Consider the following 15,923-nt stretch of genomic DNA (forward strand, 5'->3'; position numbering starts at 1 on the left):
AAACATACACACACACACAAATAAATACATGCCAGATACATATATATATAAATATATATTATATGTAAAATTTTATACATCATATTACCATCTCATTTTTATCCCATTAATTAAAATGTACCATATTTATTACTATTGAATAATAATTTATTGTATATTTTTTTATTATCCAATAGTGATAAATGTGCCACATCTTATATAGTAAGATGAAAATAGGATGAGAGTGTGGTGTATAGCATTACTCATATTATATATATACATAACTTCATATTTCGCAGCATTATATTGATCATGTAATCGTAGTACATATATATACTATACGTACGTTTTCATGTGTACGTATCTTAACTTGGCTTTTCGTCTTCTACGTGTATCTCCTCATATATATGGTTCAACTTTCAGTTTCCTTTCTTAAGAGAAGAGAGAGAAATTTAGCTTGATTTCCTAGAGATTATGCCACGGAAACTGATAAAAACCCGTCCCCCCACCCACGTCCCTAGCTTGCGTGCCCGCGGGAAATAAAGGGGAAGAGGAATAATTAGAAAATAAGTACTAGTCAAAAAGCATGGATTGAGAAGAAAGTGGGATATATGGAGAATAAAGTTGACTGCCCATTTGCAAGTACTTAAAACGAGAAGAACATTCAATTTTTTTAATCAGTAATCCACTCAAGCCCCACGTACGAATCGTCCATATATACCAGATTTATCCTAGAATTATTTGTTTGGCATAACAAAATTCTAGTAAGTTGATCTTGGTATGATCTCATTTAGCTTATATAAGTGACTCTTCTAGAAGAAACAGGAAAAAGAATATTTAGAAGGAATTAGCAGCAGTCTATTAACAATTGCATTGATCTACATCATTTCATGGGGAATTCTTACTCTAAATTAACCATATATAGTTGAAAAAAAGATGCTTCGTTCTCTCTTTTATGTTCACCTTTAGGGATAAGATTAGAAAATAAGCCGTCCTCATGTGGTTGATCAAATACTGCTGCTGAGTTTACATTGGGATATTGTTCTAGTTACTAATATATGTGGCTGGTATATATATATCTAATTAAAGTTGGATGCAGTACACATGATGAATTATGTTACAATTATGAATTTCAACGGGTGTTTAACTGAAGGATGTATAATGAAATGTGGCCTTTACCTCATGAGAATCCACATTTTAGCATATTATTGCGAGCTCGATATATGGCCCACTTACCAGATAAAAAGATGGGGAAGCTTCCTTGGCCTAATCTTCGAAGTTTTTATAATTACCCTTGAACGCAGTGACACAGCTCACACCACAAAGACCATTCTCTTCCACTCATCTTATGACAACTAAAAGAATGGCCTCCATTTCCCTTGATCCAAGGTCTAACCTCCAAGTTGGCAGGAACCATGATCAACAGCATGGAGTCATTGAAGAGATTGAAGGTCTCATTAAAGTCTTCAAAGATGGACACGTCGAAAGGCCTCCAATTGTCCCTATTGTCCTGTGCACCATGGGATTAGAGCGTGGAGTGACAGCAAACGATGTTGTCGTCGATAAGTGCACTAGTTTGTGGGCACGCATATATGTCCCGAGCTGTCCTGGCAAGCTCCCATTGCTTGTTTACTTCCATGGAGGTGGATTTTGTATTGGCTCTGCTGCCTGGAGCTGTTACAATGAGTTTCTGTCCAACCTTGCTTCTAAAGCAAATTGTGTCATTATCTCTGTGAATTATCGTTTAGCCCCCGAGAATCGTCTGCCTGCTGCATATGAGGATGGCTTCAACACTCTTATGTGGGTGAAACAGCAAGCTCTACTAAATGGTTCTAGCGAGGACAAATGGTGGCTGAAGCATTGCAATCTTTCTAATATGTACCTAGCCGGTGACAGTTCAGGGGCCAATATTGCTTACAATGTCGCCACACGGCTAGGGTCGCGTGGCCCATCCGAATCCACCATTATAAGGCCATTGTCTCTCAAGGGTATCATCTTGATCCAACCTTTCTTTGGAGGAGAGGCATTAACTTGGTCCGAAAGGTATACCAATCAACCACCTAATTCGGCGTTGACCCCATCGGTCTCTCATGCATATTGGCGTTTATCTCTGCCTTTCGGAGCTAAACGTGACCATCTTTGGTGCAACCCTCTGGCGAATGGCACAGCCAAGTTGCGTGATTTAAGACTACCAACCATAATGGTATGCATATCAGAGATGGATATACTGAAAGATAGGAACTTGGAATTTTGCTCTGCCTTGATTAGCGCAGGGAAAAGGGTGGAAACAGTGATGTACAAAGGTGTAGGGCATTCATTTCAAATTCTGCATAACTCTCAGCTATCTCAAACTCGAATCCATGACATGATGTCTCACCTCAAGGCTTTCATCAATGAATGACTACAGATCGAATTGTTTTTCTTCATTTATTGTCTTTTTATTCTTTTACTGCTTGTTTGTGATGATATAAGTGTTGCTAGCTAGTTTACCGTTTCATTTCAATATTAGCTATGTACCCGTGCTAGTATGAATAACGAGTTGCTGAGTGTCTCATTTTATTCAAGAAGTAGTTTGTGCTCATAAAATGTGGGTTTGGGTGCTGAGAAGTGTTGAGGAAAGTTGTGAATAGTAATAAAAAGTAGGTGAAAAGTAATAATAAAGTAATGAATAGTAATAAAAAGTAGGTAAAAAGTAAGGAATAGTAATAAAAGTAGGTGAAAAGTAATAATAAAGTAATGAATAGTAGTGAGAAGTATTGAGAGTACCTGAGGAACTCTCGTATGTGGAGCATCATTATATATACATAAATGCTTCGAACAGTTATCTCCTACAAAGCCTAAATATCAGAGATCAATGGGGACTCGCCACGTAAGGGGTACATGCAAAACCAACACAAGACACGCAATAGGAGATCCTGAATCGAGACCCCCCCGACCCCATCTCTGCTCTCATTCTCTCTCAAGAAATCGAAATTCCTAACCTCTCTCTCTCTCCTACCCTCTCTTGGCTTGAAGACCTGCAACTTTATCGATCGAGGATCTCAAGATCGACCTCTAACTTTATCCTCACAGAATTATCTCTTCCCCTTTACATAAACCCCTAACCTCTCTCTCTCCCTCTCTCTCTCTCGGCCTGAAGACCTGCAACTTTACCAATTGAGGTCCTCAATACCTGCAACTTTATCCTTATAGATTCATCTTTGCCCCTGTATAGAAACCCAGCCACACGATTTGCACAAAAGTAAAAATTTTAATCAACCACACAATCTTATATAAATTTGAAGCATTGTCACATAAACTTATAGTTTTCATTTTTTTCATAGGTGCAGATGAAAATTCATGATTCAAGTATCGCTTACAGGAAAAAAAGAAGACCTTGTGACCGAAGTTTCTCATTCCCCAGAACAGAAACTCTTGATAGTGGATTATCCATATGCAATACAATCGCCGTTCATGTTTGTTGTCAAATAAAAAAAAAATTATGGGAATTTTTCATTGGGAGAGAGAGAGAGAGAGAGAGAGAGATTTGATGGAATGTGTTTTGGTGGCTTCGATAGAGTGGGAATGAGAGAATTCCTTTAAAAACGAAGCGCTGCTTGTTCAGCTCACATTTGCTTTCTTAAAATACAAATCAAACAAGTTTTTAGTTAGTAGTAGTGGGCTCAGAGAGAGAGGATGGAGAAGGAGGTGGGTTTCGACAAAGCAATGATCCTTTTTTTCCATTTGCAGCGCATCTTACAAATGTGAAGATGTGTATCCCACATGGCCCACTATGATTGGTTTCCATTATTTGAAGAACAATAGAGACACCTGTGTGAAGTTATTTTCATGTATATAAAGTACGTAGGTGCCAAGTAATAGCTAGGTTAATTCCTTCCTTCCCTAGGCATGTATTGTCTCCAGGGTCAAGTGTCGCATCGATCGGAATCCTGCACCCTTATATAGTTATATGCAGGTCATTTAAGGGTGCCATGTTGATCCAAACTTTCTTTAGAGGAGAGCAGTCACGCGCGAACTTGGTCAGTAGTATTAACCCTATTGCCTTCAGATGCAATATTTATCCCTCGAGGGGCTATATAACCGTGACCTTCCATGCCCATGGTGCAGCCCTTGAGCAAATGGCTCCGTCTGTTTGCGTGATTTAAGAAGTCCAGAAATATTAATGGCATGCAGACCTGAAGTATATACTGAAAGATGGGAACTTACAAGTAATTTGCACCGCCTAGCTAGTGCAGGAAGGTGATGGTAACAGTGATGTACAAATTAGGCTAGGAAACTAAAGCTTGAAGATCCAAATCTTACAGGCCAGTTAAAAGTATGGATCCAAATATTCGTGTAAGAATTTTAGACTATAACTAGGCAACTAAAGCATGAAGATCGACAATTAATCATGCTTAGAATGTTGGCGGCAATGCGGCATATTTTGCTATCCTTGTCTCTCAATCTCTAAATTCCGTTCATTTTTTTTTTTTTTTTGGATAATTGCCATTTTGAAAAAATCATCAAATGTCTTTTCGAGTGTTATTCAAGTGCTAGCTAGTCTTAAGTGATGTTCTATTTAACACAGTACGTTGAATTTCAAATACATATATATTTTTAAATTTTTGTGCAAGGAAAATTTATTTGAAAGAACCCAATACAAAATTGGGCATAACCCTTGCAACACAGCTCTGCTCCAAGCAGAGCTCTAATTATACAGAAACAATTTGCAAGCATAGAGACCACATATACCACAGCTACCTACCCTCATGAAGAAAGCTAGCAAAACAGAGCTTAATTAAGACTTACAAAGAGTTGAAGTAAGAGAGAAACCATCCGGGACAAACTCCAAGCTAAAACCATTGAACCAGAACAATCCTCGCGACAATGGGATTATCTAGTCCAACTTGAGGGTGACGATTGTGATTGTCCGAGATGCACGGGACATCGCCTCAGGAGCCAGTTTAAAAAGCTAGATGATGCATGCCGATATATCGATGCCATCTACTCGACCATACAATCAGTACCATCACATTTCCAAGTCATTTGAATTATCTATATTTACTCGCGTTAATTTGGTTCTCACCGGCTAAATGACACACAGAAAGGCAGCTGGTCCACCTTCGATACAGATAAAAAAAAAAAAAAAAAAAAAAAAAAGGGCATCTTTTCGGACTCCTAGAGGCTTTACCACAGATCTAAAGAGACATCATCCTGTACGGTCACTGTATGGTGCATGACCCAAATGGTCAGAGATCTAAAGAGGCTGGTCGTTGTATATTTGTCATTTTTCAAAGGATGATACCTTGAGAATCGATTCCATAAAATGTTAAGATGCCGAGATCAAGAGCGACCGGCCGAGAGGATTAACGGATAGTTGTTTTGTGTTTTATTTTATTGTGTTCAAAGAAAAAACACAAAGCAACTATCGATCAACCCTTTCAATCACTCTTGATCTCGGGCACAATAGCACCACCCCATAGGCTATACATATATATATATATATATATATAGCCTTATACGTATTTCCCATTCACATTTTAGTGTCTTCAATTCCTATGATCAATGCACATGATATTGTTAATGATGGTCAAGATGTTCGAGCTTCACATGCATGGGCTATACCAAATGAGTCTATAACTCATAATTAAATACCTTAAGCATGAGTTACGACTCAAATAGGACACATCCATACCCATAAAATTAAGAACTATATACCAAGTGAGTCTATTCTATAATCATTCTGATCACATGCATGCATCTGCTACCTTAGGATTATTTTTTTTTCCCATTTGTGAACAATGAATTGCAGGATAAAATTGCTCCTACATGTTGCCAATAATATGATCCACATATTCCTCGACAAACCTAACATGATGATGATCCACCTCAAAAGAAACAATATATTGAATTGCAATCCATTCCAACAAAATCCCCAAATGCATGGATATATTCCCTCTAATTTATCAATCAGGATTAGAATCCCCATGGTGGATATTTATCCTCCCTCTGACTAGGGATATTTGTGAGGGACCTTGAACTCTATCCCTTGGACCTTTTTAAATTTTAAGGTGGATTCAATATTTTTTTAGCATCCATATAATATAATGATATAGAAAAATGATATAAGGAAGTTTTATGCTACACACTTTCACATAATTAATATATAATTTATCATTTTTATCATTCTATTTAAACACATACACATTTAAATATTAAGATATAGATGGGTAAAAATGTCAAGTTATACGTTGATTAGTACATGTGTATGGTGTATGAGTTCTACTACATATAGTTATTTTTGCGTACTCCTTATGCATTCTACTAATATGATTTACACCCCAACATATGATTACATACTTTCAATATGTTAATAATTAGTGACTTTCTTAATTTATGGCAGTTTATAATTTTCAAAAAAATTTCAGTCTATCACCCTTGGACTGGACCAAACATCCATAGGGATTGATTTGGTCTAGTCCCTTATCATTCCGATCAGGTACCGTTGGTCCGTGCAATTATTTTTTTTATTTTTCTCATATTTTTTTCTAAATAAGTTAATAATAAAATTTATTTAAATTATTAAATTAAAATTAAGTGAATTATTAATATAGATTATATAAGTAAATCATCAAAAAAAAATTTATATGATCGATGATAATAAATTATATGAAAATTACATCATTAACTTATATAATTACTATATAAAAATAATATATTAAATTATTAAAAATATTTTTAATATATATATAGGAGTTCGGTCTGATCTAAAACTTATAAACTCCGGAACCAGACTGAATACCATTCGGTTCATACTTTTTAGGATCAAAACCGACTGGCCTAGTCAATCCAGACCGATTGGCTTACACCCCTAATCATGTCATTCAAATTGAAAAGGATGTTTATTTACTAATAAAATGATTATTTTCTTTTAAAATAAATCTATTTTTATCGCAAAAAATTTGTTATAAATGCTAATAATCATTTCGTTATAGTGAAGGGCAAAATCCATTATATACGTTCGAACTCCAACCATCTTTTTTACACGTAAACTATTGCATGTGATAGTCAATCTGCGTCTTAACCTATCAAATTTTGATCATTTACATCTTGACTAAGACAAGTACTATTAAAATTAATGAAATATCGGGCAGGCGACACAATCATAACAATAATAGCTCAATCGACCGTGCAAAATTGCTCAAATGATGCACATTGACAATCTTTACCGTTTACCATGGGTTAACATTATGTTTGGTACACCTTTGGCCAAGTTCCAGCAACTCAAGTCTTTGATTTTGAGCCTACACACACATAAAGAAAATACGAGATCCTTGATATGGTGGAAGTCAAAGAATTTCCGATGCTGTTATTATCTTCTTAGTAGTTTGTGCGATTGAGAAGAGAGTATAGAGAGAATTCTTCGTACTTGAAGATTGACTTTAATATTAAGTTTCTAGAAATTAATCACTTATACCTTGTGTGAGGGATTTAGGAGGATATGTCTTATCAACAATTCATTTAGTTAAATTCTTTTAATGCAGTGTAATTTTTAGAGTGGCACAATAAATATAACATGACTCTTTATTTTTTTTATCATGCAGGTACCAATTGCACACCATCAAGTTCCTCCTTTACTTATTAGGAGATTAAGAGTTTTCTACGTTTTCTATCCACTTGCATGTACAGTATTATTTGAGATTAAGTATCGTAAGAAAATATCAAAGTGATGTATCTTTTCCTTCCTCGTGTTTGAGAAGTCTTCTCTTATGATTATGATTATAGGCCGACCTCTAATGAGCCAAGAGCCTTTAATGGGTCTAAAGATCGCCCAATCAAGCCGAACTTTCCATGTTTAAGCTTTTCTGGACCTTTGGCTCGAGAAAAATCCCCTACACCGTGTAAATTGAAAAAAGTGATAGTTTATTTTTTATTTTTAGCTAAAAAAAAGTAGTAGTTAGAGGTGTGGATTGTAATTGCACTCGTAAATATAATATTCAAACTCAATTCTGAGAAAAAAACTCATTCCTCATTTTTTATGAGAAAAGTTAAAGAGTTCTGCTACGGAGAAGCCACTGTAGTGGTGCACACATTGCACTCACTACGTGGCTTCTTCCGTTAAACTTTATACAATTTTCATACGACGAGTATTCTAGTGGGACCTCCCACAAAACTGCAATGGGTACATAGCAGCTATCACAGAAGCTGAAAAATGAACATGACAGGTTGTTCCATTCGATCCAGACACAGGAATCATAAACACAATATAGCAAGCAGCACAGTACAAATGGATCACAATAATGATTTATAAAAAGGAAAATAATTTATATTTGAATAAAAGTGATTTGGTTGCAATTAAGTTGATTCCCTTTAAAATTAGATAAAAGAAATACAGAAACAATTCTCGAGACTTCAATACTCACACTCAAAACCCAGATCAAAAACCCAAAAGCTAAACCAAATTTCATCGAAATTTCAATCGTTCAATGACCCAGAAACCCAAAATACCTTAATAAACTAAACTGGCACACTATTGTCTAGATCAATATGGAAAAAATTGAAAACAATAACACAAGCAACTGAAACCCAATTTCAAAATTCATGGTTGCGAAAAAAAAAAAAGGTGAAGCTCAAGAAAAGGAAAAGCCCAGTAGAGTTTAAAAGCAAAATACAAACTTTTGGGGTTGAACTAACGAATAAAGACTTATTGTGGCTAAACCAAGCCTAGTAAAGAAGAAAGAACGTCAAATGGAAAAGAAACCTGCGGAAGCCTCTAAATGTAACTGGAGACGAAGATGTTACAGATCATGCATAGAAGTGTGAGTTTTTCAAAGATGGTTGTCTAAACTTGGCTGGATAAAAAAGAAAAACTTCGGCAGATCAAAAAAATGACCGAGGGCTTCCGCCATTGTAGAAAAATGACTGAGGGCTTTTTTGGCACTGAGATACGAGAGACTGCTCTGAACTGGTTCAGGTAAACTTTAGTGAACCCGGTCTACACGTAATGTGTGCCGTGGCTTCACCCAAATAGTGGCTTCGGCGAAGAATATTTCAAAGTTAAATAAGTACCTGCAGGTGTGTCTCGGTAAATCAAAGTACAGTTATAGCTAGCAATCTGATGTCTCTGACAGTCTGACTCTTTACCGACTAGCATCTTATCTATCATTATTGTGGATTTGTTTCAACGTCTACATCATTAACTCGAATAGGTGAAGGAATAGTGATAAGAGTATTGTGCAGTACATCATTGCGTTAATCTGATATTTTTCCGTTAATTATTGAATATATTATTTTTAAAAATAAGCAATCCTTTAAAAGTCAATAAATAGTGTCTCATTGGAAGAGTAGTACGATTTTCATGATCAAGTCTTAAAGAATATTAATATAGCACATGGAAACCTAACAATAGTTTAAGATGCACATTAATTATAAAAATTTTGTTTTATAATAAAATACGAATGTTATAAAATGAACAATAATTTTAAAGTAAAAAATATGAATTTAAAATTTATATAAAAAGTCTTACTTTTTAACAGTATAATTAGAAAAAACAAAATTTATGAGTTAAAACTAAATACAAGGTGTTTTGAATCCTTTTGTTTTTTTTTTCTTTTATTTTTGTTTTACCTAGTGATTAGAGAAATATTTTTTTAATAATTTTTAAGAATATAAAAATAATTTTTTTAATCTTTTTAAATGGATTCTCGGACCACTTCCTCTACTCTTTCGGCAAAGAGAAATACTATTCCAACCAAAGATTTCTATAGAAAACTTTTACCAAATTGTGTTTTTATTTTTCGTTTTTACGTAATGATTAAAAAAATATTTTTTAATGATTTTAATAATTTTATTATTTTTTAAAAAATATTTAAAATGATTAAAAAATGTGTAAATAAAATAAAGAAAAAAATAGAAAAATGACTTGGACCTCGTTTATTTACTTAAACTTAAATTCTCTTATTTCATTTCATTTCATCATTTTAATTTTTAAAAATTTTATATAAAATATAATAAATAATTTATTTTTTAAATTTTTAAATAAAATTAATATTAAAAAATTATATTATAATAATATTTTATTTATTTTTTAGTAAATTTTTTTATATCATTTCACCTAAATTATAAAAGCAAGAACTTAGCCTTTATAATTTATATAAGGAAAATGATAGCATTATTGTTCCATTACTACTTATTTATTACTCTTTTTTTGTTTATTTTTTTTATAATTTTTTATTTTACTTAATAATTAAGAAAGTAGATAGTAGTAAAGTTATATTTTTTTTAATTTTTTCTTAATAATTAAAGATGTTAAAAAAATCTTTAAAAGAAATAAAAAATAAAAAAAATTAAAATATACATAAATAGTAAATAAGTAATAAATACCTATTACTACCCAATATATAAACGAGAATTTAAGACTTTATTTGGTTAATCAAAATTAAAAATTTTATCTTATTTTATTATTATACATTTTTTAAATTTTAATATAAAATATAATAAATAATTTAATTTTTTAAATTTCAATTCAAAATTAATATTTAAAAATTATATTATAATAATATTTTATTTATTATTATTTAAAATTTCTCATCCCATCCTACGTACCTTAATAATCAAGCGGAGCCATAACCTTTTCGATACCCAATCGAAAGATTTTTTTCAGTAAGTGTAGCATCTCTCTTCGGCATATTAATGGGCCGTGTCCCATCATCGAATATCGACGAGTCCAACAGATGGAGAGAGACGGGACAGAAGTTAAATAAAGTGAAATTGGGGAAACATCAAACACGCTGTTTTTGGAAAGGGTGGGTGGGCCAGTAAAAGGACTAGACCTTAATCAATGTTTGTTCACGTGGAGAGCACGAGGACGTTGGGTGTGTTCACGTGAGGGATGGACCATTGGACATGCCTGTTTGTTGCCGGGTTCACAGAAAGGACTAATGAGTTTTGGACAGACTGTCAGACATAACTTTCAGGTTGCGTGGTTCAATCCCGTCCAAGCAAAATTAAGGTCTAGTCCACGTCTCTGCTCTTTCACTGTCCGCACATCTTTATTTCTTGATTTTTGTTACATAACATTAATCTATATATTAATATTTATTTATTTATATTTAAAATTTAAATTAATATTATTTTTAATCAAATTTACTTTTTAATCGATCACATCATATTAATATATAGATTAATAATACATAATTATACTTTCAATTATATTTTCCCTTTTAAATAACACTCCGCACATCTGTTAGAGGTCTGTGCATAACTTTTGATATTATACAAATGATAGTCTCCTTTACTCCTTTCACTCATCTCTTATTATTATTTTTTTAAATTTTGTTTTTTATTATTATTTTTTTAATAATTAAGAATGTTAAAAAATACTTAAAATTTTGTTATTTAATTGTTCGCTATTAAAAATTGTTATTTAATTAAAAGATTATAAAAAGTAATTTATAAAACTTAAGTAATTTTTTTCAAAAAAATTAACTTAAATTATTATTTTACATCATATTATAAAATTATTTTTATTATAAAACAAATCAAATATATCAAATCACAATAATTTAATAATTTATTTATAGCAAAATCATTTCTTTTAAAAAATACTTACTATAATTAGCGATTTTTTTATTATAATAAATCTATTCTCATTAATTATTCTCATAGTAAATATCTTCCACAAATACATATTTTTGGAAGTAAATTTATAAATAGATTGCCAATTTACATGAAAGGAAACGAATTAGTATGAATTTTTTATCACCATCTTTTTAAAAACAGCTGGCGGACGTTTTATTTTGTTCATGTTTGAAATAGTTTTAGTTGTGTCTCTGGTCAGGAAGTTACAACGTGGACTTGGCTAGCTGGTCCAGATTCTCCTGATTTTTCCACCAGTGCTTCTAATCGTTGCAATACTTTTGAACGCATTTTCCACCGTTCAGTAGTTTTCTCAATCCAAATACATTATATTTTATCTTTATATTTTAAAAATATTTACTTAAATAAACAGAAATTAATAGTAAAAACAATATATAAATAGTAAAAATCTAACGTCAACAGTGTAAACAGTAAAATCTGACATAAATGTATAAACATTATATGAACAGTATACAATTTGACGACCTTATTAAACAGTGAGATTCACAACTTTTTCAAATATCAAAAATTAAAAACTATCTCATTTCAATGTCTCATTATCCAAACGCATATTTTTTTACAAATTTTTTCATCTAAAATTTGTATTATTATTCAAAATATCTCATCTCATTTCATTTGAACTATATATCCAATTGAGGTTTACTGGGCCGGTTTGGATAGTGAGTTGAGTTTAGATAAGTTCGAATGAAAGTTGAAAGTTGAAAAAAATATTATTAGAATATTATTATTTTGATATTTAAAAAAGTTGAATCGTTTATTATATTTTGTATTAAAAAGTTATATTGATTAGATGGGTTAAAATAAGTTTGATAACCAAACGCAGGCTAAATGTATGATTTTTCTCTATTATCTATTAGCTCAGGATCCCCTTTTTTTCCCTTATCCAAAAGAACTATTATTTCGAATGGGAGTATTGAATTCATAAGTGAAGAGATCAACATGATCATCATATATGATTCATAATCTTTTACTATCATGACATGCAATATCTTCAAGTTTATGAACATGTTGATGATTGTTTTACATCTTGAGTTAGTTCTAGCTAGAGTCCGGCCCTTTATATATATAAATATATAATAATAATAATAATTGTTATTATTATTATTACACGTAAACACATGATAACTTATATGCAAGAAAATGTAGTACAATATACATTTAGACTTGTTAAATCAATTACCAACTTGTTGCTGCTAACCTTCTATACACTACATGCACGCAATATTATATATGGAAAATATTAGAATGTCTATGAGTTTGTCTCATCATTTTGACATTCACGTATATAAAATTTTTTAATTTAATAATTAAAAAAATATTTTTAATGTTTTAATGTTTTTTTTATTTTTAAAAATATTTATATATGTTTAAAAATATTAAAAAATAAAATAAAATAAAATTTATACTAGTACGGCCAGTGATCAAAGCTGCATGGCCGACACGCTAGTCCTACCCTTCGTATATAATGAAAATTGATATAAGTTTCGCGTAAGCCTTGAAAAATAAATAAAAAAAATATTTAATTTTTAGTGAATTCCAGTACTTTTTCTCGAAGTAATTAGTGGCACTGCCTCTAAAAATAAATTCGACTGCGTCTTGTTTCCGCCCAGGTACCGTTCTGGGCTATACAGAGAATCTTGAGTCTTCTTCATCCATGAATGTCGCCAAAATCGTGCAGAACTGTGCAGAATTACAACCAGCCTCAAAATTTGCGGGAAATTTGTTTTTGGGTAATAATGCACACCAACTCATTTATAACATGAGTAGTGATTCACCACCAACTCATCTATAATTTATAAATAATTTTAAATATAATAATATTTTTTTATTATATTCAAACCCATTAAATTATCAATAAAATTTAAAATAATATAATTTTATTACACAGTTATATACAAATTGTTAATAAAAAATAAGTTTATTATTTTATAAACAACTTTAAATATGATAATATTTTTTTATTATATTTAAACACATCAAATCATCAACTTAAGTCAAAATAAAATTTAAAATAATAATATTTTTTTATATATAATTATATACAAATTATTAATAAAAAATAAGTTATGGTTTTCTATTTTTATTTTGGGGGACCCCACTACTCTGCAGTACTATCCTACCACATCAATTACAAATAGAAGCTCAGAGGCATCATCATCAAGTTCAAGCTGCTCCAACTAGGTCTTTGATGAGCTAGCATGCATTTCCGCATGGGCATCTCCCTCCCCACCTGTTTAACTAAGTTCATGTTATCTTTTCCAGACTCCAATCAAAGGAAAGATGCAGAAAATGATGATGATGAAGACGACTGGAAGGGAAACAATCAGGTAATTAATCTTTGCCCTAGAGGCGCGCTCTAGCTACCTTCTTTTGCATGTGGGAATATAAATAAATAAATAAAATTAGCCTTGCTACCTAGCTGCAGTAGTACTGCACAGAAAAAATGGTTATTGCCTTCCTTCATTAATTGTTCTGGTCGATTCAAGGATCCGATATCAATAAGTATGGAGGATCGAGGATGCTGGAACCGTTGCAGCTTGCTGGATTGATATTATTTATTTTTCTTATTTTCTTGAAGTTTTTTCCGGCAGATGGAGATCACCCAACTGGTAGTCTGGTAGTGGTACTTGAAACGTCGTATAGAAAAATCCAGATACGTCATCGGTACTTTTCGTGTTTAAACATCATGTTGAGTAACACTTCTAAACATTAACCTCCACAAAATTTTTAAAATTCTTGTATATTCGTTTTTCATTATTACTCAAACATAAAATACTTCTCTGTTTTAAAATTTAAAAATTTTATGTACAATATTTATTTTACATATTTTTTTAAATATTACATATTTTTTTACACACTCTACTAATGAGTACGTATTATTTACATTATTAATATATATAAAGAGTATACAAAAATAACTATATACATGTAACATTGCTCATAATGCAGATGAATATATACTTCGTTTCTTTGTCTCCTTATAAAGTCTAATCCGAGTGATCGATGATCAAGAGAACCCAACATTTTCCTTCTTTGATCGTTCACTTAGATATTCACTTAGTTCTTCATCTTTTATATTTCCAGCCCCCAATTCTCTTAGATCTCCACTGGAGAACGTGAATGGACTCATGCCCCCTTCAGGCCTTCGATTCGGCTGGAGTTTGCTTTAAGTCAGGTCTTAAAACTTGAATCCTGCATGCCGACAATAAATATCTAAGAAAATGGTCTAAAGTAAACATCGAATCTAGAATCAATCAGACGCATAAATAGAAAACAAGTAATCCATTCCAAGTCCAACAACTCTAACGTTTGAGATGATCAGCCAATTATACATATGATTTATCTGTGAATTATACATATGATTTGTCTGCGACACTGCAGGGAAGTAGCATGAGAGGTATGCAGGAAAGATTCGCATGGAACACTCATTTGAGCAAGATAGTACCAGTAACTTTTATTATCCGAGAATCATGGGGTTACATTATTAGATAACCTCGATCTCGGACCTTCAGCACGATTGGCCTGTTGGGAGGTAGAAGTTAGAGGATTACACATCCTCGACCTCAGACCTTCAGCACTATTAGCCTATTGGAAGGTAGATGTTAGAGGATTACACATCCTCGACCTCGGACCTTCAGTATGATTGGCCTGTTGGGTAAAAGTTAGAAGATTACACATCCTCGACCTCGGACCTTCAACACGAATTATCTGTTTGGAGGTAAAGGTTACATAATTATATATCCCCGATCTCGGACCTTCAGCGAGATTATTTTATTGTGAGGCTGAAGTTAATCGGTTATACATTCTCAATCACAGACCTATGCTGTAGCTAATCTCAACTATAAAGTAAAGACCAGATGATTAGAAAAGATCAATAAATCAGTCAATCACTTTCCTCTTATGATGTATCACAACAGTCAAATAAATTATCATGAAGAACTTTTAAATTGAAAACCCAATGCATCACCTAGAAACACTAAGCAAAGGATCTTTAAATTGTAATTGTTATCCTTTTGCGTGCTCCATTTTATTTTCAGATGGAACATTGTTTTCCAATGAGATATGAATTATCATTATAAAGCCACGCAATTTGTTTCAGTGGCTCAATGCTAATTGTTCTAATTTGTTTCTCTAAATGGCTTTGTCAACTCTCTCTCTTAAAAGGCCAGGCTAAAATGCTTGCGATTGGTTCGATGTCGAGAATCGATATCCGTATAAAAAAATTAATTAAAAAAAATAACAAGATTCTTCATTATTTTAGCTAATCAAAAATCATATTCCCTATTTTTAGAGTCTGTTTAAATTGT

General features: G+C 32.2%; 1 protein-coding gene and 1 long non-coding RNA gene across 2 annotated transcripts; both read left to right on the forward strand.

The window, feature by feature from the left end:
* The first annotated feature begins 1,327 nt into the window (after positions 1 to 1,327).
* On the forward strand, positions 1,328 to 2,465 carry LOC122305832 (probable carboxylesterase 17). The gene has a single exon (XM_043118360.1). The coding sequence runs from the start codon at positions 1,328 to 1,330 to the stop codon at positions 2,378 to 2,380; it is 1,053 nt and encodes a 350-aa protein (XP_042974294.1). The 3' UTR covers positions 2,381 to 2,465.
* Positions 2,466 to 13,791: 11,326 nt separating this feature from the next.
* On the forward strand, positions 13,792 to 15,723 carry LOC122305689. The gene is made up of 2 exons (XR_006241204.1): positions 13,792 to 13,943; positions 14,998 to 15,723. It is a non-coding gene; the product is annotated as an uncharacterized LOC122305689 (long non-coding RNA).
* Positions 15,724 to 15,923: the final 200 nt, after the last annotated feature.

This window comes from Carya illinoinensis, chromosome 3 (assembly GCF_018687715.1).
Source record: "Carya illinoinensis cultivar Pawnee chromosome 3, C.illinoinensisPawnee_v1, whole genome shotgun sequence".
In the NCBI taxonomy this organism is placed as follows: Eukaryota; Viridiplantae; Streptophyta; class Magnoliopsida; order Fagales; family Juglandaceae; genus Carya; species Carya illinoinensis.

Coding starts and splice junctions, on each gene's coding strand:
- LOC122305832 (XM_043118360.1), top strand. CDS start 1,328: ATGACAACTAAAAGAATGGCCTCCATTTCCCTTGATCCAAGGTCTAAC.